At 35.4% G+C, this 26390-nt stretch overlaps 1 protein-coding gene across 12 annotated transcripts in view; it reads right to left on the bottom strand.

The window, feature by feature from the left end:
- LOC127860147 (putative leucine-rich repeat-containing protein DDB_G0290503) overlaps window positions 1-26152 on the bottom strand; it is a 41723-nt gene extending 15571 nt beyond the window's left edge. The window contains exons 1-6 of one of the 12 annotated variants that reach the window (XM_052398018.1): window positions 26051-26152; window positions 19019-19310; window positions 18405-18856; window positions 6810-7031; window positions 1624-2414; window positions 1178-1284 (exon numbers count right to left, since the gene is read on the bottom strand). In XM_052398018.1, the coding sequence (XP_052253978.1) occupies window positions 1178-1284; window positions 1624-2414; window positions 6810-7031; window positions 18405-18856; window positions 19019-19087 (1641 nt within the window). In that variant the 5' untranslated portion in view covers window positions 19088-19310; window positions 26051-26152. Of the gene's footprint in view, window positions 1-1177; window positions 1285-1623; window positions 2415-6809; window positions 7032-18404; window positions 19311-26050 lie in introns of those variants that run through there. The other 11 variants (XM_052398023.1, XM_052398024.1, XM_052398025.1 and 8 more) reach the window with 11 other exon arrangements.
- Window positions 26153-26390: the final 238 nt, after the last annotated feature.

Raw genomic sequence — 26390 nt, 5'->3', positions numbered from 1 at the left:
CAAATTTCATGAAAATTGGGCAAAAAATGTAACTTCTAGAGCGTTTACATGTTTTCACTATATACATATAGAGAAAAATGCCCCGCCCACTGGCGGCCATGTTTTTTCACCGATCTGGACCATTTTCGAACTCGTCAGAGATTTCAATAAAACCAATGTTTTGACCTACTTTTATGATGATTGGGCAAAAAATTTTACTTCTAGAGTGTTTACAAGGTTTCTCTATAGCCAAATAGGGAAAACTGCCACTACATTTGTATATACATATAGAGAAAAATGCCCCGCCCACTGGCGGCCATGTTTTTTCACCGATCTGGACCATTTTTTTTTAACTCGCCCGAAATATCAATTAAACCAATGTTTTGACCAACTTTCATGCTGATTGGGCAAAAATTGGGACTTCGAGTGTTTACAAGGTTTCTCTATAGCCAAATAGGGAAACCTGCCCAGCCCACTGGCGGCCATGTTTTTCAACGGACCCAAACCACTTTTGAACTCAGCCAACATATCATTTAGGCAAACATTTTGACAAAGTTACATGAAGATTGGGCATGAAATGTGACTTCTACAGTGTTTACAAGGTTTTTCTTTTTTTGACCTAGTGACCTAGTTTTTGACCCGACACAACCCAGTTTCAAACTCAGTCGAGGTATCAATGAAATTTCATTGGGACAAAGCTTCTGACCAAGTTTCATGAAGATCGGACAAGAAATGTGGCCTTTAGAGTGTTATCGAACAAATGTTAACAGACGGACGACGGACAAAGACCGGTCACAAAAGCTCACCTGAGCAATCAGGTGAGCTAAAAATCTAAGGGGATATCTACCTGAAAAATCACCCAGAGTTTTGCAAGAAAAAAATGAACATATCAATAAAAAAAGTATTATACCTTTCTTTCCCTGACAATACAAATTATCTGTAGATTTTTGGACAAGGGAACATTTTTATCAAATAGTGACAGAAGAAGGACGGAGGAAAACATTACTGTTGGCCTAGATGTGCTTAAATAATACTTTTCTAATCGATCTCATCTTATGATTTACATGTTTATATTTTTGGAATGCATAGGTCGCAGGTATATATGATATCACAATCTACATAAAAAGCGCATATCGAGAAGAAATCCTTATTATAATTGTCATTCTCATATTCCCTTTATCATAGCATTGGTACTTACATTTGCTTGACTGAAATTCCTAGGCTGCCAAGGTTTATAAACGCACACATAAAATCCAAGGGCTGCTAGGCCGATAATGATAATTAACATCACAATTATCAAGGAACCTGCAATTATGCATCATCACATTTGCTAACAATTAGCTCATTAAAGGACTTACAATTGAATAATCACAATTTAAGTATAGAATTTTACTTGAAACTGTGTCTTGTATGCATACTTTTATGAAGATAGTGGTAAATACATGTACCATGTATTTACCATTATTTTCAATTTAGAGCAATTATTTTATTAACAAGTTGAAAAAGACCAAGCCGTTAAGAGATAGGAATAAGCCAAACATGTATGATATACAATAAATTATAATACACAAATTTATGGAAAAAAAATATATAAACAGAAACGCTGTTTAAAAATGAACACAATTTCAAAGACTATTAACTCACCTTTGTCAAACGTGTTTTTATGTATTATATCTTGAATTTCCTTGGTCCTGTTTAATTTTCCTGTGGTAATATTTAATTCGTGATCTAATGATTCCAAGGTTTCATTAAGTTGTATTATTTGCTTTTCTCTCTTTTCTAATTTTTCATTAGTAGCAGCCAATATGTCTTCAGCAAATGTTCTTGTACTTCTGACATCATCTTCAACATGTCCAATTTGATTTTTCAAATTTTGTACGCGTTCTGGTAAGTTTTCAAATGTTTTAATATGACGTTTAACATCGTCAATTTTATCTTGAAAAGAAATTTCAATATCTGTGCCTATTTTATCTATCTTTTTGTCTATTTCTTTTTTATCTTGAAAAGAAATTTCAATATCTGTGACTATTTTATCTATCTTTTTGTCTATTTCTTTAACTGCTCTATCAAAACCATCAACCTCTTTCTTGATATTTTCAAAGCGTGTCGTTGTCATTTCAATGCTGTCTCTTAACTCTTGCTTCCCAACATTGTGTTTCGAACTAAATTCCCCTTCAATTCTTACCAAGTCAGCTTGTAAAGTTTGAAAATGTTGAGAATTGTTTACAGGTAAACTACCTTTAATTAAACGCAGTTGTTCTTCAATGGCTTCCAGTCTGGAATCTGATACAGGTGATGCGGTTCCCTCCTTGTTGAAAAAAAATGATGGCACGGCATATGCAATTACCACGATGCAAACTGAACTAAAAATCCAAATATAAGCCACATTTTTCCTATTTTGATGATTTTGTATTGTTTCTTCCATTGAAGTGCACCTGAAAATAGACATAACATCATAATTTCTAGTATGGTAAAGCGAAACAATTGTAATATCCTACTCATAAGAATAGATGTTGGATTTAAAAAGACAACAATTAATAGCTAAAAAATGTGTGTGTTTTCTTCCAATTATATTATACAGCATTATAATATAGCACACTTATTCATTACAATTTACAAAAATTAATCAAGTATGAAAGAATAATAATTACTTGCAATCCTTTAAATAAAACAAGGGACAAAATTGTCACAAAACCAGGTTTTCAAAAAAATATATTTATAACTAGAGAGCTTTGTCACGGACCTGACGTATACCCCTACATGCTGAATTGACACAGAATATTTTGCATGCTGTCTTCACAAAACAAGAAAAGCCATTTTATGGCGATTTTTAAGAATTATTATTCCATTATCATTTATGGCCATTTTGACCTTCGAACTTTTGAATTCTTTCGCATGACACGCCGTCCAATGACTGTGAACAAAATTAATGTACAGAGTCATTTTAAAATCTCACAATGAATGACATAATTATGGCCCGGACAAGCTCATTAATGGCCATTTTTGACTTTTGAACTCCAAGTGTGACCTTGACCTCGGAGATATTGACGTAATTCTTTCGAATGACACACCGTCCAATGATTGTGAACAACTGTACCGTCTTATTTTGAAATCTCACAATAAATGACATAGTTATGACCCGGACAAGATCATTTATGGCCATTTTTTACCTTTGAACTCACAGTGTGACCTCGACGGTGCAGATATCGACGTTATTCTTTCACACGATACACTGTCCAATGATGGTGAACAAATGTGCCAAATGATTTTTGAAAATCTCACAATGAACGACATAGTTATGGCCTGGACAAGCTTATTTATGGCCACTTTTTACCTTTGAACTCAAAGTGTGACCGTGACCTTTTAGATACCAGCATAATTCTTTCACATGACACACAGTCCAATGATGGTGAACAAATATGCCACATGATTTTAAAATCTCACAATGAATGACATAGTAATGGCCCAACAAGCTCATTTATAGCCATTTTTGACCTTTGAACTCAAAGTGTGACCTTTACCTTGGAGATATTGACGTAATAAATTCTTTCCCGCGACACACCGTCCAGTGATGGTGAACAAATGTGCCAAATGATTTTAAAATCGCACAATGAATGACATAGTTATGGCCCGGACAAGCTCATTTATGGCCATTTTTGACCTTTGAACTCAAAGTGTGACCTTGACCTTGGAGATATTGACATAATTCTTTCGCCTTACACACCGTCTAATGACGGTAAACACATCTGCCAAATGATTTTTAAAGTCTCACAATGAACGACAAAGTTATGGCCCGGACAAGCTTGTTCCACCCGCCAGCCCACCCGCCAGCCTGCCTGCTGACATACGCCAATCTAATAACCAGTGTTTTCCTTTGGAAAACCTGGTTTATTATATGCCTTTCAGCAACATGTTGAGCACATAATAAAAAGAAACCGTCAAAGACGGGTGATGCTCTCCAAAGTTTTTTTTTGTCACAATAATGCACTATATATTCAGAAAAAGGAGACGTCTTGAGGGGCATAACTTTGGACAAAATAATACGATGGATGGTTTAGCAACTTAAAAATTTCAAAGGGCCATAACTCTCTAAATAAATCAACTTACCAGACCCACAAATAACATGCGCATCTCCTCAAGGTAGTCAAGCTTCCGATAAAGCTTCATTGAATTCCAGTCAGTAGTTGGGGAGAAATAGCCCGGACAAGAATTGCACTATATGTACAGTTTATAGAAAATTTCAAAGGACCATAACTCTGTGAAAAATCATCCGACCATAACCTGCTGATAATATGCACATCTCCTGTTGGTAGTGAAGCTTCCCATAAAGTTTAATTGAATTCCCGTAATAAGTTGCTGAGAAATAGCTCGGACAAGAATTGCACTATATGTACAATGGAAAATTTCAAAGGGCCATAACTCTGTGAAAAATCATCCGACGAGAACCGGCTGATAATATGCACATCTCCTCTTGGTAGTGAAGCTTCCCATAGAGTTTCATTGAATTCCAGTCATTAGTTGCTGAGAAATAGCCCCGACAAGAATTGCAATATATGTACAGTTAATGGAAAATTTCAAAGGGCCATAACTCTGTGAAAAATCATCCGCCAGAACTGGCTGATAATATGCACATCTCCTTTTGGTAGTGAAGCTTCCCATAAAGTTTCATTGAATTCCGGTCATTAGTTGCTGAGAAATAGCCCGGACAAAAATTGCACTATATGTACAGTTAATGGAAAATTTCAAAGGGCCATAACTCTGTGAAAAATCATCCGACCAAAACCCGCTGATAATGTGCACATCTCCTCTTGGTAGTGAAGCTTCCCATAAAGTTTCATTGAATTCCGGTCATTAGTTGCTGAGAAATAGCCCGGACAAAAATTTTGCACAAACGGACGGACACACGCACGGACAGACGAAGCTGTGACTATATGCTCCATTTTTTGGGGGGAGCATAATAATGCTTGATATTATTTAGCAATCTACACCATGCATATGAAATAGGTTTGCATTTTGTGGTATATAATAAACACCCTGATGTTAACATGGTGGAAGTTCCAATTGAATTAAATTTAAAAATTGTTTGGGGCATTATTTATGTAGTTCTTAAAGACTTATATCAACTTAATTATGATAATTAATAAATAAATTCTACAAATCAATATAATTAGTTGAATAATTTGTTCCCGGATTTGTGTGCGTCTGCTCAACAACGAATTCAACTGTTTGAGAAAGTTTTGTCTCAGAACTGTTTGTCCTTTAGATTTATATCCCAAGATTTAAGTCCAAAATGTATCAAAGAAGTTGTGATGTCAGACTTACATATAGCAACCAGTTTGGACATGGTTTATTTTTTCAGCTCTCTTAATTGGCATGTTAACATATTTGAATAAGCGCCTTTTAACTAAAAGATAAGTAGAGAAGTCTTGGGAAACCTGAGTTGTTGTTTTTTTTTAATTCAGAGACGCCCAGCTGAATACACATTTAGGGATGTGAAAATAAGCTTTGACAATCATAATTTACATTGAAGAAATTAAATTGCAATATTAGTTTCTTCAATCTTGATTTAAATTATTTTGCTCTCTGTATATAATCATATTTCTTTCCTCTAAAACAAACAGATTAAACTGACAGAATATCTGTAAAGTAAAATCTTCAAAATGCTCTATTGTCAGCAGGTATCAATCGGCTGCTTGTTACTTTGTAATTGTAATGCACATGAAAGGAGCCCTGTCAAACTGCCATAAATAGACTGCTAATGTCATTACAATTACACAAAAGAAGATGAGCACCATTAAATAGACTGCTCATGTTGTTATTTTGCACTACTTATTATCCCACTATTTGGGTGTAAAATAAACAAAAGCATCACATAACCGGTGCCAACGCTCGGCTGCGAAAGCTTGTCCGAATTTTTTTATTTATTTTTTCAGAGGTCACGGTGACCTTGACCTTTGACCTAGTGACCCAAAATTTTGGGTGTGGCGTGTAGAACTCATCAAGGTGCATCTACTTATGAAGTTTCAAAGTTGTAGGTGGAAGCACTTTGATATTAGAGCCAATGTAAAGGTTTTAGCACGACGCCTACGGCGGACGGCTGACGGCAAACCGCGGACGACGAGCTGGCTATGACAATATCTCGGGTTTTCTCTGAAAACAGCCAAGCTAAAAATGGGTGTGGCGTGTAGAAATGAGGAAGGTGGATGTACATATGAAGTTTAAAAGTTGTAGGTGGAAGCACTTTTATTGTAGAGGCTATGTTTAAGTTTTATATTAGAGGTCACAGCGACCTTGACCTTTGATCTAGTGACCCAAAAATGGGTGTGGCATGTAGATCTCATCAAGGTGCATGTACATATGAAGTTTCAAAGTTGTAGGTGGAAGCACTTTGAATTTAGAGCAAATGTAAAGGTTTATGTTAAAGTTTTATGTTAAAGTTTTATATTAGAGGTAAGAGTGACCTTGACCTTTGACCTAGTGACCCAAAAATGGGTGTGGCGTGTAGAACTCATCAAGGTGCATCTACATATGAAGTTTCAAAGTTGTAGGTGGAAGCACTTTGATTTTAGAGCCTATGTTAAAGTTTTATATTAGAGGTCACAGTGACCTTGACCTTTGACCTAGTGACCCAAAAATGGATGTGGCGTGTAGAACTCATCAAGGTGCATCTACATATGAAGTTTCAAAGTTGTAGGTGGAAGCACTTTGATTTTAGAGCCAATGTTACGGTTTTAGCACTACGCCCAAGGCGAACAGCGGACGACGAGCTGGCTATGACAATACCTCGGGTTTTCTCCGAAAACAGCCAAGCTAATAAAACAAGTGCATACCTTTGTGATAGTTGTTGCAATCTTTCCTCAAGTTTAGCATAGTATTCATTATTGTCACTTTTACTGGTACCAGCATTGCCACCTTTGCCTTTCTGTTGACCAGCATCATCTTTCTTTTTACCAGTCAGCGAATTTACTTTACTTTGTCCTGATTTTGCAGAGACAGCCATTTGCTTTGTTTGATCTGGTGATGGTTGTGGTTGGCTTAAATTTGGATCTTGGCTGTAAATATCACAAATTTTATGTTACATAAAGTACTGCAAATAATGGTGTCCATTTAAGCAATCAAGTGTTACTACAGAAAATAATTGATTTGGTGCATTTTATTAATTTGCAATAATATACAAGGGTTTGATCCCATTTGCATATTAATGTTAGATAGAAACAAACTTTGCAAAACTATTCTACACAATATTCTTACAATTACTAAAACACAATTTTAATTTGGAACCCTGACCTTACAATTAAGCTTTGTAATCCAACTGAAATTTATGCAGCTTGATTAAAGAACAAACCACGCCACCTTACCTTACCAAATGGCTCACTTCTTAACCCAGTGACATGGTATTAGTTAATCAATTGGGAATTTTTATTATACAAACCAGTATGTCCCTCATAGGTTACCATTTCTAATTGCTAAAACTTATGCAACTAATTGACAAAATACCTATTGAAATCTTAGGTTAGGGGTGAATGGCCATTTAAATAATTTAGAAACACAAGTTATGTTGCTGGGCTGAGAATCAAACATGTTTCTTCAAACATTTTAATGAATCCCCAAACTAAACAAGGGCTGTTTGTAAAACATGCATGCCCCCCATATGGGCTGTCAGTTGTAGTGGCAGCCATTGAGTGAATACTTTTTTTGTCACTGTGACCTTGACCTTTGACCAAGTGACCTGAAAATCAATAGGGGTCATCTGCCCGTCATGATCAATGTTCCCATGAAGTTTCATGATCCTAGGCTTAAGCATTCTTGAGTTATCATCCGCAAACCATTTTACTGTTTCAAGTCACTGTGACCTTGACCTTTGACCTAGTGACCTGAAAATCAATAGGAGTCATTTGCCAGTCATGATCAATGTACCTATTTAGTTTCATGATCCTAGGCGTAAGCATTCTTGAGTTATCATACTGAAACCATTTTACTATTTCAAGTCACTGTGATCTTGACCTTTTACCTAGTGACCTGAAAATCAATAGAGTCATCTGCCAGTCATCAATGTACCTATGAAGTGTCATGATCCTAGGTGTAAGCATTCTTGAGTCATCATCAGGAAACCATTTTACTGTTTCGAGTCCCTTTGACCTTGACCTTTTACCTAGTGAACTGAAAATCATTAGGGGTCATCTGCCAGTTATGATCAATGTTCCCATGAAGTTTCATGATCCTAGGCGTAAGCATTCTTGAGTTATCATCCGCAAACCATTTTACTGTTTCAAGTCTCTGTGACCTTGACCTTTGACCTAGTGACCTGAAAATCAATAGGAGTCATTTGCCAGTCATGATCAATGTACCTATTTAGTTTCATGATCCTAGGCCTAAGCATTCTTGAGTTATCATCCGGAAACCATTTTACTATTTTGAGTCACTGTGACCTTGCCCTTTGACCTAGTGACCTGAAAATCAATAGGGGTCATCTGCCAGTCATGAACAATGTACCTATTTAGTTTCATGATCCTAGGCCTAAGCATTCTTGAGTTATCATCCGGAAACCATTTTACTATTTTGAGTCACTGTGATCTTGACCTTTGACCTAGTGACCTGAAAATCGATAGGGGTCATCTGCCAGCAGGGTTGGCACCAATCGACCGCCCCCGGTTTTAACCGGCGGTTTTTACCGGTTAAAACTGCCCCGGTCAATACTCCAGAAGTGGTCATTACTGGTCAATACTGGTCGATTGAACTTTACCCCCAATTTTTATTTATATTCCATGCCTAATTAAACAATATTGATAATATAAATTAAACAGACATGTTGCCAATAATGTCTTAAGCTATTAATAATACCCACTATTTTATACCTGTTCATGCAATTTGTAGGCCAACCACTCAAAATTTTGCAAATAAGTCAAAGTTGGTCGATTGGATTTTTCTGGTTGATTGAACTTTTTTTCAATTCTAATGAATTATGATGCTCAGATAATTCTGTGCTTGATTCAACAATAACCTGTCAATTACTGTGTATGAGTTGTTCCTTATACCCTATTGTCCCCACAGTCTTCTAACAGTCTTCTCACCTTTACAGGTTGGGGCACCCAAAACTGATAATAAGGCCTTAAATGGCACCTTTTTGAAACAATCCTTACTTGTCATGTATTCTTGCATTGATTTCTTTAAAAACTTTTTAAACAAAATAGTGAAAAAAACTTTAATTTTTATTGATATAAGAATAAAAAACATAATCAGAAACTATTATTAAAAGAAACAAATAATTGAAAAGAAGAGTAGACCCACAATTGGAAAACATTATTTGTTGGCAAATTCAAGAACTTTGATTGTTTATTCATTTGAATACCGATTGAACTTTTTAATATGAAAGGGAAAAACCCCTCTTAATACAGAAAGGAAACAAGTTAGAAGTAACTATTAAATTAATAGCAAGTACAATGTAAACTTCTTTTGTGTAAGTGATATGAAATAGCCTAAGGGCAGATTTGCTTAATTGTCAATATCAGAGACATAACACTGCATGCATTTTATTACCAACTAAGAGGCCAGATTTATAACCCTAGAATACACAAGAGTTCTTTTTGTCCATCTGCTTATCAAATAGATATATCAATAGATAAGTGAAATGCTATGGTACCTACAATAGTAATAATACTTTATTAACAGATGTGATACACTGAGATAAAGATATTGCCTTAGTCTTTATGTATTTGAGGCTGCTTCCATAAATAATAAAGAAGTAACTTTTTACAGCTTTAAAGATTTTTTTTACAATAAATAACTCAGAAAAAAGTTTATCAATTACAGAATAATTATTGATTTAATATAAAATGGCTCCTTTGTAATGTTTAAATGCTACAATTTTCAATTGACCAGTATTGACCAGTAATGGCCAGTATTGACCGGTTTTAACCGGGTATTGACTGCCGGCCTGGTCAATACTCAATTGACCGGTCAATATGCCAACCCTGTCTGCCAGTCATGATCAATGTACCTATGAAGTTTCATGATCCTAGGCCTAAGCGTTCTTGAGTTATCATCCGCAAACCATCTGTTGGATGGACCGACCTACGGACCGACCGACGGACCGACCGACCTATGAAGTTTCATGATCCTAGGCCTAAGCGTTCTTGAGTTATCATCCGGAAACCATTTATTGGACGGACTGACCGACCGACTGACATGTGCAAAACAATATACCCCCTCTTTTTCGAAGGGGGGCATAAAAAGCTGGCTCAGCTTTATAAGAAAAATCTCCTGTAAAGGACCATTAAATTGTTGATGTCATAACTTTGGTGAGGACAAATAAATATGATATTACATGCACATTATAAAACTCCTGATGCTTTTTTAGTTATTTTTCTATTTGCTATTTATTTCTTTGTTAATCCTGTGATCCCCAGGACATTGCCAGTTCTGTAGAGGACAACTTTTGAATGTTACATAATGATGAACAAAAAGTCTAAATAAAACCTCAAAATAAGTAAAATGCCTTAATCTACATACCCAGTATCATTTGGTAATGTAATACCTCAATCAACCAACTTAAAAAATCTACCTAGCTTTTTTAGTTGTTGCAGCATCCAGATATATGAGTTTCCACTTATTTATGTATTAAATTAAGTTTTTTCGCTGAATTACATTTTTTAGTTATCAAGGATCCCGATTTTGTAAACAGACAGATCGACGGACAAAGCTGAAATAATGTGCAAATTCCCACATGGCATTCTATATATGTACAATGTTTCATCAACATATCTTAAGAATTGTTTGGGTTATGTGGATCACAATTTTTTGGATGGACAAATAGAAGGACAAAACTGATATAACATGCATATTAAATATGGCCCTCTATCCACATAACACATTTTGTAATCCTAACTTACATATTTTAATGAAATACTTTTAAAACCTTTAATTATATGACATTTTAAACTGAGTTTTTTATCCTTAACAAGTTTTACAGCCATGAGGACTATTTCAGATACACTCTTTAAATTGACCCTGATATGTACATGCATGCTGTATTTTTTTAAAGGGCAATAGTGTTCTCATTGAGAGCCTAAAAGCCACTTTAAATGCAGGGTTTTTTTTCCATCTGCTCTATAATGTTTTATGCCAAATTTGAAAGCTTGCATTTAAAAAAAAAATTAAAGTCTACTAACCACAAACATTTACTAAAATCATAAGAAAGCAGTCACTTCTATTTAATACTTTTCAACAATATGTGTCAAAGACAACTTTACAATGCTTTATATCAACATATTAAAGGTCATGGTCATATCAGGTTTTGGACATGAAGTTTGATTCTACAAGATCAAGAGGATGTTTAAATTAAACTACATCTTACTTGCTATGATGATTATTGGGGTTTAAAGAAGGCTGAAAATGATTTCCAGACCAACAGGGTAATGACCGGAAACAGTAGCATGAACATACAAAATATCAACAATTTCTCTTAGGCTAAAAATAAAATAATTGTTTCCCCTCCACAACTGAGTAACAGAAATGTCCACAACCCCAATGTTTTTCTGATTCAGAGGTTGAAAACAAATCTGATTAGATTAATAAATGGTAACAAAACGCCATGTTTACAAATCTATACCCTTTCATGGTTCCTGGTGCGTATTTACCAAACATGAAATAAATAGCTCAAAGAACAACTGTAACCAAGATGGTGGATCTTGCCAGTTGCATGTTACCATGGGAAATCATTTAAGATTAAATCTTATTTTGTCAAATGGAATTATTTGATTATGGTGCTAGTTTTGAAAAAAAAGTAAATATATTAATTGCAATAGCATGAATTTTATTATTTTAGCTTCATTCTTTAATGAAAACTTAATGTTATTATCAGCATATAATATAATAATAGTTTGGTCCATTACATGTCATTATGCAAGAAACTTACACGTAATATTTTCCTACTGTGTCATCATTCTTTAAATAAACAGACCTAGTTTTGCCAGATTTTTCATCAACAGAAATGGTCAGATATATAATTTAATTCATCAATTTGTATAAAGTAATAAAGGAATAGCACTTAAACTTTGTCTGAGCTAGTTTTATCAATGATTAACAGTCCCATATGCTAAATTGCAGGTCAAACTTATAGGCCTTGGTAAGTGACTTCACATGATGGTCCCAAAGAAATTTGTGAAGTTCCTATGATTATCTGTAGTTACAGAGACTTTTACTTGTTGCATGTGAACTTCAACATGCATTTCAATTTGCATGCAAACTTTATAAACACACTTTTATAAATACAAAAAAGGACATAATCATGCTAAATAGCTGGTCACAATCATAGCTTTTGCTCATTGAATATTCAAAAGTAACTCATAAGTAACTCTTAAAAGATCAGAGCTCTAGATAAGGATTTGTGAAATTAGTAACGGTACTGCCACTGACAGAAAGAAAAGGAGTAACGCTGAAAATCAATACGTACCTGTACTACCATATCCAAAAATACAGGTAGTACTGTACTACCCGTGTTCTTTATATTGAAATGTATATATCTGACTTTACAGAAACATTTGCAGTAATTATATTAAATACATTTAGCTTCTTAAACAGTTACTTTATTAGGTTTTCCATTCTGCATTATTATACAAATAAAACTACACATTAAAACGCATGACTAAATACTATTTCTTCATTTTTTCTTGACAAGAAAACACAAGAGGCAACTAGTAAGCTAAGTAAATGAACACTAATGTCACTGTCTCATTTCAAAAGCATCGTTGCTTTAGCAGTTAACTGTCAAAGTTGCAAAGTAGCCACCGATGCAATCAAATTGTTTAATATCGGGGCGACAATGTCTTTTTCTGGGTTGACATATTGAATATCAGGATAGTTAGATGACCGTATGTAGCCATTATATGACAACAAAGTGTTTTTTTTGAAACCGAAAGTTAGCCGGCCTTTCCTTGCGCGCATACATATTGTTATTGACGGGTTTACAAGATACTGGAAATCACGCGACATAGTAGACAATAATATCGGAACCCAGTCTACAACTTTTCGGTAATTTAAATAAACAAAAAGCGCTGTTGGGTTAGACACCAACAAATCACGCCGCGCTGACGCGGACGTATCGGTACGGCCAGATTGTTTTCGTAAATGCGTAAAAGGGATATTCAAGTCGTAATTGTACGTCTAGTTTATAAAAATAAATGCGTAAACCTTCATGAAAAAGCCGTATTTACGGCTGTACGGCCCTTATCTGGAGCTCTGAAAGATATCATATGTCAAGTTGGAATTCAATATCTGTTGTAAATATAGGAACACAGAGAAAGTGAAGGCAAAAATTTTAAGTACACAAATTTGCATAATTCTGCTTAATTACCTAAATATACCTGTAGTAGAAATAGTTCTTATTGCGATGTTGCATGTAAACAAGTTACCTTAACAAAATTTCTAATTACAACAAGAGATGTGTTTGTCAGAAACACAATGCCCCCTTCTGTGCCGCTTTGAAGCCATATATTTGACCTTTGACCTTGAAGGATGACCTTGACCTTTCACCACTCAAAATGTGCAGCTCCATGAGATACACATGCATGCCAAATATCAAGTTGCTATCTGAAGGGACATAGAAGTTATGAACATTTTTCGAAACCTAAATGCGAAACCTAAACGCAAAGTGTGACGGAAAGACAGACAGACAGAGGGACGGACCGTCCAATCACTATATGCCCTCCTTCGGGGCATAAAAAGGGTCATAGTTTTCCTTAATTGCTGGTAACAGTTTCAATTGAAAACATAAAGTAGAAACAGTAATATGATGATGTTGCATGTTTTCTTAAACCAGACCATTATAGGGATGCAGACACCAACATTTGGGTGTATAGTATAAATCCTGCTATTCAGTGAATAGTTTTGCATAAAATGAAGTTGAACCAAAACAATATGCATTTGTTGAATAAAAAAATTATGAAGCATAGAGCAATAACTCCAGTGATTTGGGTCCAAACTTGATTCCATAGTGCTTCAATTAAAATCTTTTGGATAATAAAAAAATGTGTCACATACACAGTTGCCCTAAAAACACATGTTTGGACATAGACACAAATCCACTACGTATTTTACAATTATTTATTGTATTGCGAATGAGACTCTAATAAAACATTGAATTGAATTGAATTGAAATAATTTTACAAGAACAAAGGGTCATAATATAGCCAAAACTGGTCGCTGTCAATATTTTTTTTCTCTATGATCATCTACAAATTTACGTAAATTACCCCTGAATTAGATCCACCCACTAAATAGGAGGTGAAAACGCACAAAAATTAGACAATATAATTCTACCATGGAAAAAGACAAGGTAATTAAACTGTAAAAGTTTGAAATCACCCTATATTTAAAAAGGAATTGAAAACACAAACTTCAGGACTTCAAAAGCAGAGAAAGGGCCTTAATTCTGACATTAATCGTCGAAACTCAGTGAAGGCATCAAACTGAGCAATATGAGATATGATTGTATTGAAAAATAAAATCTCTAACCTGAATAGTAAATAATGCCTCTCATTGTTTATTTTTTCACAAAGGGCAATAACTCTGGTGTTTCTGGTGTTAGCTTGTTTAACTTCAGAGTAATATAATTGTTATGAAAAATCTGTGCAAGACTGGTTAAGATTATGTGAGGTCTTAAGTATCACTGCTGAATGATAGCCATTTTGCATATCTTTTCCACAAAAAGTGCAATAACTTAGGAGATATAAGTCAAATCTTTCTTAAATATCTCTTTCATTGTAATATTATGGTTATTGGCAAACTGCGCAAAACTGGTGTAGATTGTAATAGTGTAGATTGTACTACAAAAATAAGTTGCTTAAGTCAATTACGATCATTTTTGCATTTTTTAAAAGAGCAATAGTTCTGGTATGTTAGGACTAATGTTGCTTACATTTGAGTGAACTTAAATCTTCTTGTAAGATATAGAGAAACTGTTCAAAATTGGTGAAAATTGCACGAAAAAAACAAGTTTTTATCCAAAATATTGTCATTTGTTGGTGCTTCTCTTCACAAACAAAGGGCAAAACTCCACAAGGTGTTCTACAACTTGCCCTATGTTCTGAAAAGGTCTTATGGTCACACACAAACTGAGAAAGTTTGGAAAAGATTCAATTGAATATAAAGTCTGTATGTTATAAAAAGAACAAATTGGCAATTGTTTGCAATCCAAAAAATGTGCAATAACTCTTACTTATACCAGTCGGATTTGGCTTAAAAACAATATCAACCAAGACTTAATACATAAGCTGTGCATGTTTGGTTAAGATTGGATATAAGGTAAAGTCTCTCGTGGTAACTGTTCACAAAGTGTGGAAAACGGACAAATATCAAAGAAGTCACTCATACAAATTAGAGCTCAAAAAGCACTTTTTGCTCAGGGTAATCTTAAACCTAAACAAGGGGGCCAAACAGGTGAAAAAATGTGACTTTTAGAGTGTTAACAAGGTTTAACTATAGCCATATAAGGACAAGAGGGCCATGATGGCCCTGAATCGCTCACCTGACTCATTAAGATCAGATGAAAACTATGACCTCTATTGTCTACACAATGTTTTTCTATGATTTGACCTAGTGACCTAGTTCCTGACTCTAGATGACCCAAATACAATCCCAATCCAGATTTCATCAAGATAAACATTCTGACCACAGTTCATAAATATAAAAACTGTTACCTCTATTGTCAACACAAGGTTTTTCTATTTATTTGACCTAGATTTTTACCCCAGATGACCAAAATACAATCCCACCCAGATTTCATCAAGAATTCTGACCAAATTTCATAAAGGTTGGATGAAAACTGTGATCTCTAATGTCTACACAAGGTTTTTCTATTATTTGACCTAGTGACCTAGTTTTTGACCCCAGATGACCTAAATAAAATCCCAACCCAGATTTCATCAAGATAAACATTCTGACCAAATTTCATAAAGATTGGATGAAAACTGTGACCCCTATTGTCTACAGAAGGTTGTTCTATTATTTGACCTAGTGATCTTGTTTTTGACCCCAGATGACCCAAATACAATCCCAAACCGTATTTCATCAAGATAAACATTTTGACCAAATTTCATCAAGATTGGATGCAAACTGTGACCTCTACTGTCTACACAAACAAATTGTTGACGGACGGACGCACGGACACACGCAGGCACGCACAACGGACGCCGGACATCACACGATCACATAAGCTCACCGTGTCACTTCATGACAGGTGACCTAAAAATATGTGTCGGAGATAAACATGAACAGTTGTGGTTAAAATCCCATAGAAACAAGGGCTGTTTGTAAAACATGCATGCCCCCCTATATGGGCTATAAGTTGTAGTAGCAGCCATCGTGTGAATACGTTTTTTGTCACTGTGAATGGTGGTGGTGGTGGTGGTGGTGTAGTAGTAGTAGTAGTAGTAGTAGTAGTAGTAGTAGTAGTAGTAGTAGTAGTAATAGTAGTAGTAGTAGTAGTAGTAGTAGTAGTAGTAGTAGTAGTAGTAGTAGTGGTAGTAGTAGTAATAGTAGTTGTAGTAGTAGTAGTAGTAGTAGTAGTAGTAGTAGTAGTAGTAGTAGTAGTAGTAGTAGTGGTAGTAGTAGTAGAAGTAGTAGTAGTAGTAGTAGTAGTAGAAGTAGTAGTAGTAGTAGTAGTAGTAGTAGTAGTAGTAGTAGTAGTAGTAGTAGTAGTAGCAGTAGCAGTAGCAGAAGCAGTAGCAGCATTACAAGACCAATACTTAAGAATGATCAAATGGGAAAAGGTAACCTAGCACTGGCAGTAAATATGGGGCTCATTTACAGGTCAGATTTGGAATCTCTGCTGTAAAATGAGATTTTGAATGAATTAAAGGGAGGCAAATCTGTAATAAAAAGAACATGCATAAACCGTAGTTGTTTCCCTTGTTTGAACCATGCTAAATCCTTACAAGTTTGGAAAGAATTGGATGAAAAATTTGGACTTTATTGCATAAACACCATTTTCTCAATTCAAGGGGAGGTAATTCTGTACTTCATGGACCAATAATGCTCATTTTTTGTAGGGTTCGTGTCCTCATTGATATAAAGACACTGTGCAAATTTGGAAAGGATCGGACAAAAAATGTGGAAGATTTTTAAAAATTTTCACAAAATAGGCAAAAACAAATAAACATGCAAAGTTTAACGAGCTCCTGCGGCCATGTTTTTTGACGAATCAAATTTCTTTGAACAACTTTTTCAGGGGAGCCTTCAAAGGTCATCCCTGTGAAAATTTTTGAAAATCTGATGAGCGGTTTCTGACAAGAAGATTTTTTAAGGTTTTTACCATATATGGTCATGGCGGCCATCTTGGTTATGTGATCAAATTTTTTTAACAATTCTTTTGTCCCATGACCTAGGGATGCTCCACATGAAATTTAGTTGAAATTGGCTCAATGGTTTAGTAGAAGAAGATGTTTACAAATTGTTAACAGACAGACAGACGGACGGACGCCGGACGCTGAGTAATCACAATAGCTCACCCCGAGCTATCGCTCAGGTGAGCTAAAAAATGCCCCACTCTGAGTGATCATGTTTTTCAACAAACCTGTTATGTACCATTATCAAACTCATTCACGATATCATTAGAACAATACGAAAAAAAAAAGTAAAACATGATTTCTTGAATGTTAACAAGGTTTTACTATAGCCATATGGGAAAAAAGCCCCTACCCCACTAGCGGCAACGTTTTTCAACCCACTGGAGCCATTTTAAAACTCATCCAAGATATATTAACAATAAATGTGGGCTCTAGAGTGTTAACAAGGTTTTACTATCGCAACATAAGGAAAAAAGCCCCGCTCCCTGGCAGCCATGTTTTTCAACCAACCGAAACCTTTGTTAAACACATTAAAGATATCCTTCTGACCAAGTTTCATGAAGATCAGACAATAAATGTGGCTTCTAGAGTGTTAACAAGGTTTTACTATAGCCATATAATGAATAATGCCCCAACCCCTGGCGGCCATGTTTTTCAACCAACCGGAACCATTTTCAAACTCATCTAAGATAGGTATCACTGGGACAAATGTTCTTTCCAAGTTTAATGAAGATCGGACAATAAATGTGGGCTCTAGAGTGTTTAACCAACAGGAACCATTTTCGAAACTCGTTCAAGATATCATTCATACAAAGTTTCATGAAAATCGGAAAATAAATGGGGTCTCTAGAGTGTTAACAAGGAAAATATTGACGCTGCATGACACGCAACGCACAACGGACAAAATGCGATCCCGAAAACTCACCATGAGCACATTGTGCTCAGGTGAGCTAAAAAAGTAAAGGGGATACATTACAGTAAAGGATATTTATTTTACATAATCGTTAATAAATCTTTAACATGTGCGGAAATAAGGGGTATGGAGAAATAAACACTAAAAATAGATTTAGTAAATGATCTTACTCAAGCGGTGTATTAGTTGCTGTAACACCAGTATCATCATTTTTATTATGTCCATCTGTACCACCTTGTTTATTATCTGAAGTGTTATGAGAAATGCTATTTTTCATGACAGTCACTTCATTATTTATCTCCTTCTCTGTTTGATTCCTATCAACGTCAGGCATATCAGGTTTTCCATGCTCAGTTTGGACAGTCACTTCATTATTTATCTCCTTCTCTTTTTGATTCTGATCAACGTCAGGCATATCAGGTTTTCCATGCTCAGTTTGGACAGTTACTTTGTTATTTATCTCCTTCTCTGTTTGATTCCGATCAATGTCAGGCATACCAGGTTTTCCATGCTCAGTTTGGACAGTCATTTCATTATTTATCTCCTTCTCTTTTTGATTCCGCTCAACGTCAGGCATATCAGGTTTTCCATTCTCAGTTTGGACAGTCACTTCATTATTTATCTCCTTCTCTGTTTGATTCTGATCAACGTCAGTCATATCAGGTTTTCCATGCTCAGTTCGGACAGTCACTTCGTTATTTACCTCCTTCTCTTTTTGATTCCGATCAACGTCAGGCATATCAGGTTTCCCATGCTCAGTTTGGACAGTCACTTCATTATTTACCTCCTTCTCTTTTTGATTCCCATCAATATGGGGCATACTAGTGTTTCCATCAGCTATTGGATTAGACATTGCCTTTCTTCAAAATCCAGTCCCTCATTGACAGTAGTGTTATCCCTTTTTGTTTTTGTTTAAGAAATTTCTTTATTGTTTCCGAAATCTGTAGGTCCAAAGCTAGTTCAAATATGTTTCACTTGATTTTTCACCATTTTGCGATTGGTTCAATAATATTAATTTGTTGTCCAGTATTAGTGATTAAAGTTATGCAGAAAGCCAGAGATGTTGGGTCATTCAGCTGCAAGTGAAATTATTATATAATGTATTAATACATTGATAAGGATGCGTGATTTAATGTCAATGCACAATGACAAATGCCTAGTTAAATGCTTGCTCAAGAAACATGCCACTTATCAAATTATTTATGTACTTATTTATCATAGCATGTTCAACATGGTCAACAAAATTATCATCCAGTATGCTGCCCCTTATCAGTGGCAATCAATGACCCATTATCCATAAATTAGAACAATCATAATAAGCAATGCAGGTTTACAATGCCGCTATGTCATACTGTGCAGAGGAAGATGACACATCAAAGAAACTCTTACAGCTGTGTTGCTTTGACCAAAAAATATAATTTTTAGCACTCATTACAGAGGATTTGAAAATCAGACTTATTATTTATTGGATTGATAACCATAATCATCAATAAGCTATGCAACTTGTTAAACCTAAAACATAACAATTTTTGAAAACATTGTTTATTTACCACATTTACTCAGAACAAGTTTCACTCTTACCTGATATATTTCGCCTAAATAGGCTTTTTCAAAGTTTGTTTTTACAAAGTGGCTTCATTTTCTTTCTGTTTCTCAACAAAACAAGTGTACATTGATGTCAAAAAAAACTTTCACATTTACATTAAACATAAGTTCTCTCACAGCAGTGGTATACTATAGTACAATGCTTTGGACAGCTCACAAGAGTTCTGTCTAAGAAAACATCTGATCATGTTTTGCCCACCCATCTTTAAGAGCCTTAAAAAGGTTTTTGAGGTAAAACAGGGGTTTTCTTTCATTTTTGTATGATAATACCCCAGATTCATTGGCAGTGTTACTGGAAGCCAAAGCCTGATAGAAGACCATAGCAATTTTGTACCACAATTTTTTGCTTTGGCTCACAGGTGATTAGCGTTTTGCTATGATATTAATTAGTGAAAACATCATTTTGAATGATAAATAATCATATTATAACCAAAATTTAACTTTTTTGAAAAAATAATTCACTATCAAATATATATATATAACAAGGTATGCAACTCAAAATCACCCCAAAACAGGGTGCATCGCTTTGAACAGCCATATCTTCATCAATTGTGCAGCGATTTTCACGATCTTGGTCTTATTCAACGCAGAAACGAATTTCCTTTCTGGAAATGTATATGCCTTGCAATATGTTTACAAATGCTGGGTCAACTTTTAAGAAATAACACGATACACAACTCGCATGACCCAGTTGAAAATGATCATGCAGTCTTTATGAATGAAATCTCCAGTTGTAAAGACACACCTCCGCATTGGACAAATGAAATCACTCGTGTCTTTAAAATGTCAGTTAGTTGAAATGTATGTAAACAAAGGTTTCAAACGGCGCTGGACAGTGAGTCTTGATGCATAATGTAACAACAAGAACGGTAATAATGTTTTTTCATACGTTTTATTGAATTATGGTATCGAAGTACATGACCTTTGTAGGGAAGATGCCCTTTACTCCATGAAGATTTCAGTCTTAAAGACTGCATGATCATTGTCAACTGGGTCATGCGAGTTGTGTATCGTGTTATCTCTTAAAAGTTGACCCAGCATTTGTAAAAATATTGCAAGAGACATATACATTTCCAGACAGAAAATTCATTTCTGCGATGAATAAGACCGAGATCGTGAAAATCGCTGCACAATTGATGAAGATATGGCTGTTAAAAGTGATGCACCCCGTTTTGGGGTGATTTTGAGTTGCACACCTTGTTATATATATATATTTGATAGTGAATTTTTTTTTCATAAAATTAAATTTTTCGTTATAATATGATAATTTATCATTCAAAATGATGTTTTTACTAATTAATATCATAGCCACACGTTAACCACCTGTGCTTTGGCTTAGCCCTCATGGTTATTTACAACTGTGAAAGTTTGCTAAAGATTGAAACTGGAGCCTGCAAGTTGAAACAAGAGGGCCTGAAAGACCCAACGTCGCTCACCTGAGATAACAAGATATTATTGGGACAAATCTTCTGACCAAGTTTCATGTAGATCGGAAAATAAATACGGCCTCTAGGGTGTTAACAAGGTTTTACTATAGCCATATAAGGAAAAATGCCCTGCCCGCTGGCAGCCATGTTTTTCAACCAACCGGCATCATTTTTAAACTCTTCCAAGACTTTATCGGGATGAATCTTTTGACCAAGTTTCATGAAGATCGGACAGTAAATGTGGTCTCTAGAGTGTTAACAAGATTTTACTACATCCATATAAGAAAAAATGTCCCGCCCCTTGGAAGCATGTTTTTCAAGCAAACATACTATGAAACCATTATATATCGTCAGGCATTAATTTTCATTTATTTCGTCAGTTGACCGATTGACGAATTCAAGATCCTAACGAACAATTATGTCCCATATTTGAACAAATTAAGACTGAATTACCAAAGGCATGAGGCACTAAAATCCAACGTAATCCACGCATACATACTCCGTCTGTTACGTAATCAAGATAAATCCGGTTTTGACACAAAAGGGGGCAGATTACACAGTGTACTTAATTGACACGTGACATTGCTCTAAAACGCAAAAGCAGTACAGCTGTATTGACTGCGTTGACTTCATTTAGGTACAATTGTAATGATAAGCGCTAATTGTTAACAACTTTATTACCCATTGTGTGTATTGTGTTTTTCAGTGTTGTTGCAGAAGATTATACAGCCTCCACGCACCGGATAAGATCCGAATCAAAAACAATAAACAAAATGAAAAGATGGTGATGTATATACTTACCGTATACATTTTCGCATTGATTACAAATAAATACAGAACATTTTGATTTGTCTTTGGTTGTTTGCGTTTAACTACAATACAGGTGTAAAAATAGCTTGTGCTTCGTTTTATGGGCTATCGATCTTTTTAGTCATTGACATCTTTTACAAGTTTTACGATACATGTTTCAAATAATTGTTACTTGTAGCAATTAAAAACGTAACAGGTAAAGAGAAATTAGCAATCATGACGATTAGTTCCATCCAAACTTAGTGAAATTGTTTTCAAAAATTCACTTTTATTTTTGCGCGATTTCCAGGAAATCCCCAGAAATCACGTGTTCAGAATGACTGAGTATGACGCAATAAAACATTGCTTTGTATCCTATTGCATTCAATCTAATTTAAACTCACTCGTCCATTGGTTGTTACAATTAAATCTTAACTTTGCCCTATGAAACCGCTGTCCGATAATGCACTGTTAATTTTACACTTCCGAAAATTATTGTACTTAAAGTGATCAAATATTTACGATGCAAAACTCTTGAAACTTTATTGAAAACTGACCAAACAGTTTGCTAACACTAATTTAACCAATAATCTTTGCACCTTCTCTAATTTGCGCCGATAAAGTTAAGATTGTTATTAGTTTGGCCATGATAGTAAATGAATAGGACCAATTGGCAACTGGCTTCACTGTTTCAAATCCGGGTTTCAAACACTATTTAAAGGTTATTCGGTCCCACTAATCCGCTAATCATAATAATGATACACTAATGGGGGCAAATTACTGATCACCTGATAACAAAAGACTAGTATATTGACATGTGACAAACAGGCCCCACCTCCTGCAAGTGACTCTCAAGTGTCCTCCCTCTTTCCCTACTACGATTTTTCGCAACCGCTATATATTTCGGATAAACAAATCAGATATTGACTGAAGCATTTTTTTTCAAAGTCAGGAAATGGCGAATTTAAGTGCTGACGAAAACGTCATTTTAATAAAAATGACGAAATTTCATGCTGGCTAAAATAAATGATTTCACAGTAATTATTTTCGAACTCATCCAAGATATCTTTGAGACCAATCTTCTTACCAAATTTCATGAAGATTGGACAATAAATGCGGCCTCTAGAGTGTTAACAATGTTTTACTAAAGCCATATATAGCCATATAAGGAAAAATGCCCCGCCCCTTGGTGCCCATGTTTTTAAAGCAACCAAAACCATTTTCGAACTCATCCAAGATATTATTGGGACAAAAATTCTGACCAAGTTTCATGATGATTGAAAAATAATGACCTTTATAGTGTAAACAAGGTTTTACTATAACCATATAAGGAACAAGATGTGTTTGTGAAACACAATGTCCCCCTATCTGATGTTTGACCTTGAAGGATGACCTTGACCCCTATATGATGTTTGACCTTGAAGGATGACCTTGACCTTGACCCTTCACCACTCAAAATGTGCAGCTCCATGAGATACACATGCATTTCAAATATAAAATTGCTAGCTTCAACATTGCAGAAGTGACATTACATGAGCAATTTTGACCCATATATTTGACCTTGAAGGATGACCTTGACCTTTCACCACTCAAAATGTGCAGCTCCATGAGATACACATGCATGCCAAATATCAAGTTGCTATCTTCAATATTGCAAAAGTACTCATAAAATGAGCAATTTTGGCCACATATATTTGACATCTGACCTTGAAGGATGACCTTGACCTTTCACCACTCAAAATGTGCAGCTCCATGAGATACACATGCATGCCAAATATCAAGTTGCTATCTTGAATATTGAAATACTGCAAAAGTGTACATTAAATGAGCGATTTTGACCCATATATTTGACCTTTGACCTTAAAGGATGACCTTGACCTTTCACCACTCAAAATGTGCAGCTCCATGTGATACATATGCATGCCAAATATCAAATTGCTATCTTAAATATTGCAAAAGTTATTGCAAATGTTAAAGTTGGGGCAAACCAACCAACCAACCAACCAACAGACCAACAGACCAACCAACAGACCAACAGACAGGGCAAAAACAATATGTCCCCCACTACTATAGTGGGGGACATAAAAATGCCCCGCCCCCATGGTGGCCATGTTTTTCAACCAACCGGCATCATTTTTTAACTTGTCCAAGATATTATTGGGATGAATCTTCTGACCGAGTTTCATGAATATCGGACTATAAATGTGGCCTCAAAAGTGTTAACAAGATTTTACTATAGCCATAATTATATATCCATATAAGGAACAAAGGACAAAATTGTCACAAAACCAGGTTTTCAATAAAAAAAGTCTGATAAAAGGAGACAATTGCAACTCAAAATGTGCATTGCTACTGATTGTTCATCACAATTACCCCCCTTGTTTCAAAATCAATCTGTTTTTCGACCCCCTGACCTAGTTTTTGACCCGGCATGACCCATATTTGAACTTGACCTAGATAATGTCTTGATACAACTTCTGACCAAGTTTGGTAAAGATCAGATGAAAACTACTTTAATTAAAGAGCGGACACCATGCTAAATCCTTGAAATGCACTAAGTGACCCCGTGACCTAGTTTTTGACCCGGCATGACCCATATTCGAACTTGACCTAGATATTGTCTTGATACAACTTCTGAACAAGTTTGGTAAAGATCAGATGAAAACTACTTCAATTAGAGAGCAGACACCATGCTAAATCCTTGAAACGCACTAAGTGACCCTGTGACCTAGTTTTTGACCTGGCATGACCCATATTCGAACTTGACCTAGATATTGTCTAGATACAACTATTGACCAAGTTTCGTAAAGATCGGATGAAAACTATTTGAATTAGAGAACGGACAAGCTTGTTCCGCCCGCCTGCCAGCCAGCCCACCAGCCCGCCCGCATTCGCCAATCTAATAACCAGTTTTTTCCTTCGGAAAACCTGGTTAAAAATGCCCCGACCCTTGGAAGTCATGTTTTTCAAGTAACCATTTTTGAACTCATCCAAGATATCAATAAGACAAATATTTCATGAAGATTGAACAATAAATGTGGTCTCTAGAGTGTTAACAAGGTTTTACAAAAGCCATATGTAGCCTTATAAGGAAAAATGCCCCGCCCCTTGGTGGCCATGTTTTTAAAGAAACCAAAACCATTTCCGAACTCATCCAAGATCCATTTCCGAACTCATCCAAGATATCATTTGGACAAATCTTCTGACCAAGTTTCATGAAGATCGGAAAATAAATGTGGCCTCTAGAGTGTTAACAAGGTTTAACTATAGCCATATAAGGAAAAATACCCCACCCCCTGGGGGCCATGTTTTTCAACCAACTGGTATCATTTTTGAAATCGTCCAAGATATTATTAGGATGAATCTTCTGACCAAGTTTCATGAAGATCAGACAATAAATGTGGCCTCTAGAGTGTTAACAATATTTTACTATAGCCATATATAGCCAAATAAGGAAAAATGCCCCGCCCCTTGGCAGCAATCGTTTTCAAGCAAACGTAACCATTTTTGAACTCATCCAAGATATCATTGAGACCAATCATCTGACCGAATTTCATGAAGATTGGACAATAAATGTGGCTTCTAGAGAGTTAACAATTCAAATGTTGACGCCACACAACAGACAACGTACGACGGACAAAAGGCGATCACAAAAGATCACTATGAGCACGTTTTGCTCAGGTGAGCTAAAAAGGCACATTTCCATTTTTGTCCTTAAATGAAAAAAGACCCACCATAGACTATCAAACATTCACAAAGAGCAAGCACACAGGCCCAGCATTAACAGTGGTGTTTAGGGGAGCAAGAAATATGAATGGATGCTGGAGTTACGGCTCTTGTGCACAATGCACTGTCTGCCGACCAGATCTATCTTTGTTTAATTTCAAATTGAAACCTTTAATTATTTTCAGCTTATGATCCACAAAGGAAATCTGATGTAATCTGGAAAGTAAACATACAACCTGAATCCAGTTTATCCTTACTAGAAGACTTACTGTAATAGTGTGGTTCCTTGTCATAACAAATTAACTGGCAATATTTACACAACTATTTGAACTGTTAAATATAAATGTGCCTAAACTGCCACAAGATAACAAAGATACAGTCACTGTTTATCATTAAGGGTGATTACCAGTAAGAAACATATTAAAGTTTCTTATCCACCCATGTTTGTATGAAAAATGTATTTTAATGAATTAACTTAGAAATCTCTAATACTAGAAATCCTTTTAAATAATTATAATATGAGGGAAAAGGATCAATTTTTTTTTAAAGGCCTGGCCTGGGGCTAAAAAAAGCCTGACCTCTTTAAGCAAAAGCTCACACGCGTACAAC

This window comes from Dreissena polymorpha, chromosome 15, assembly GCF_020536995.1.
Source record: "Dreissena polymorpha isolate Duluth1 chromosome 15, UMN_Dpol_1.0, whole genome shotgun sequence".
Classification (NCBI taxonomy): Eukaryota; Metazoa; Mollusca; class Bivalvia; order Myida; family Dreissenidae; genus Dreissena; species Dreissena polymorpha.
Note: the sequence above shows the minus strand (reverse complement) of the source record. Positions and strands in the feature narration are given on the sequence as shown.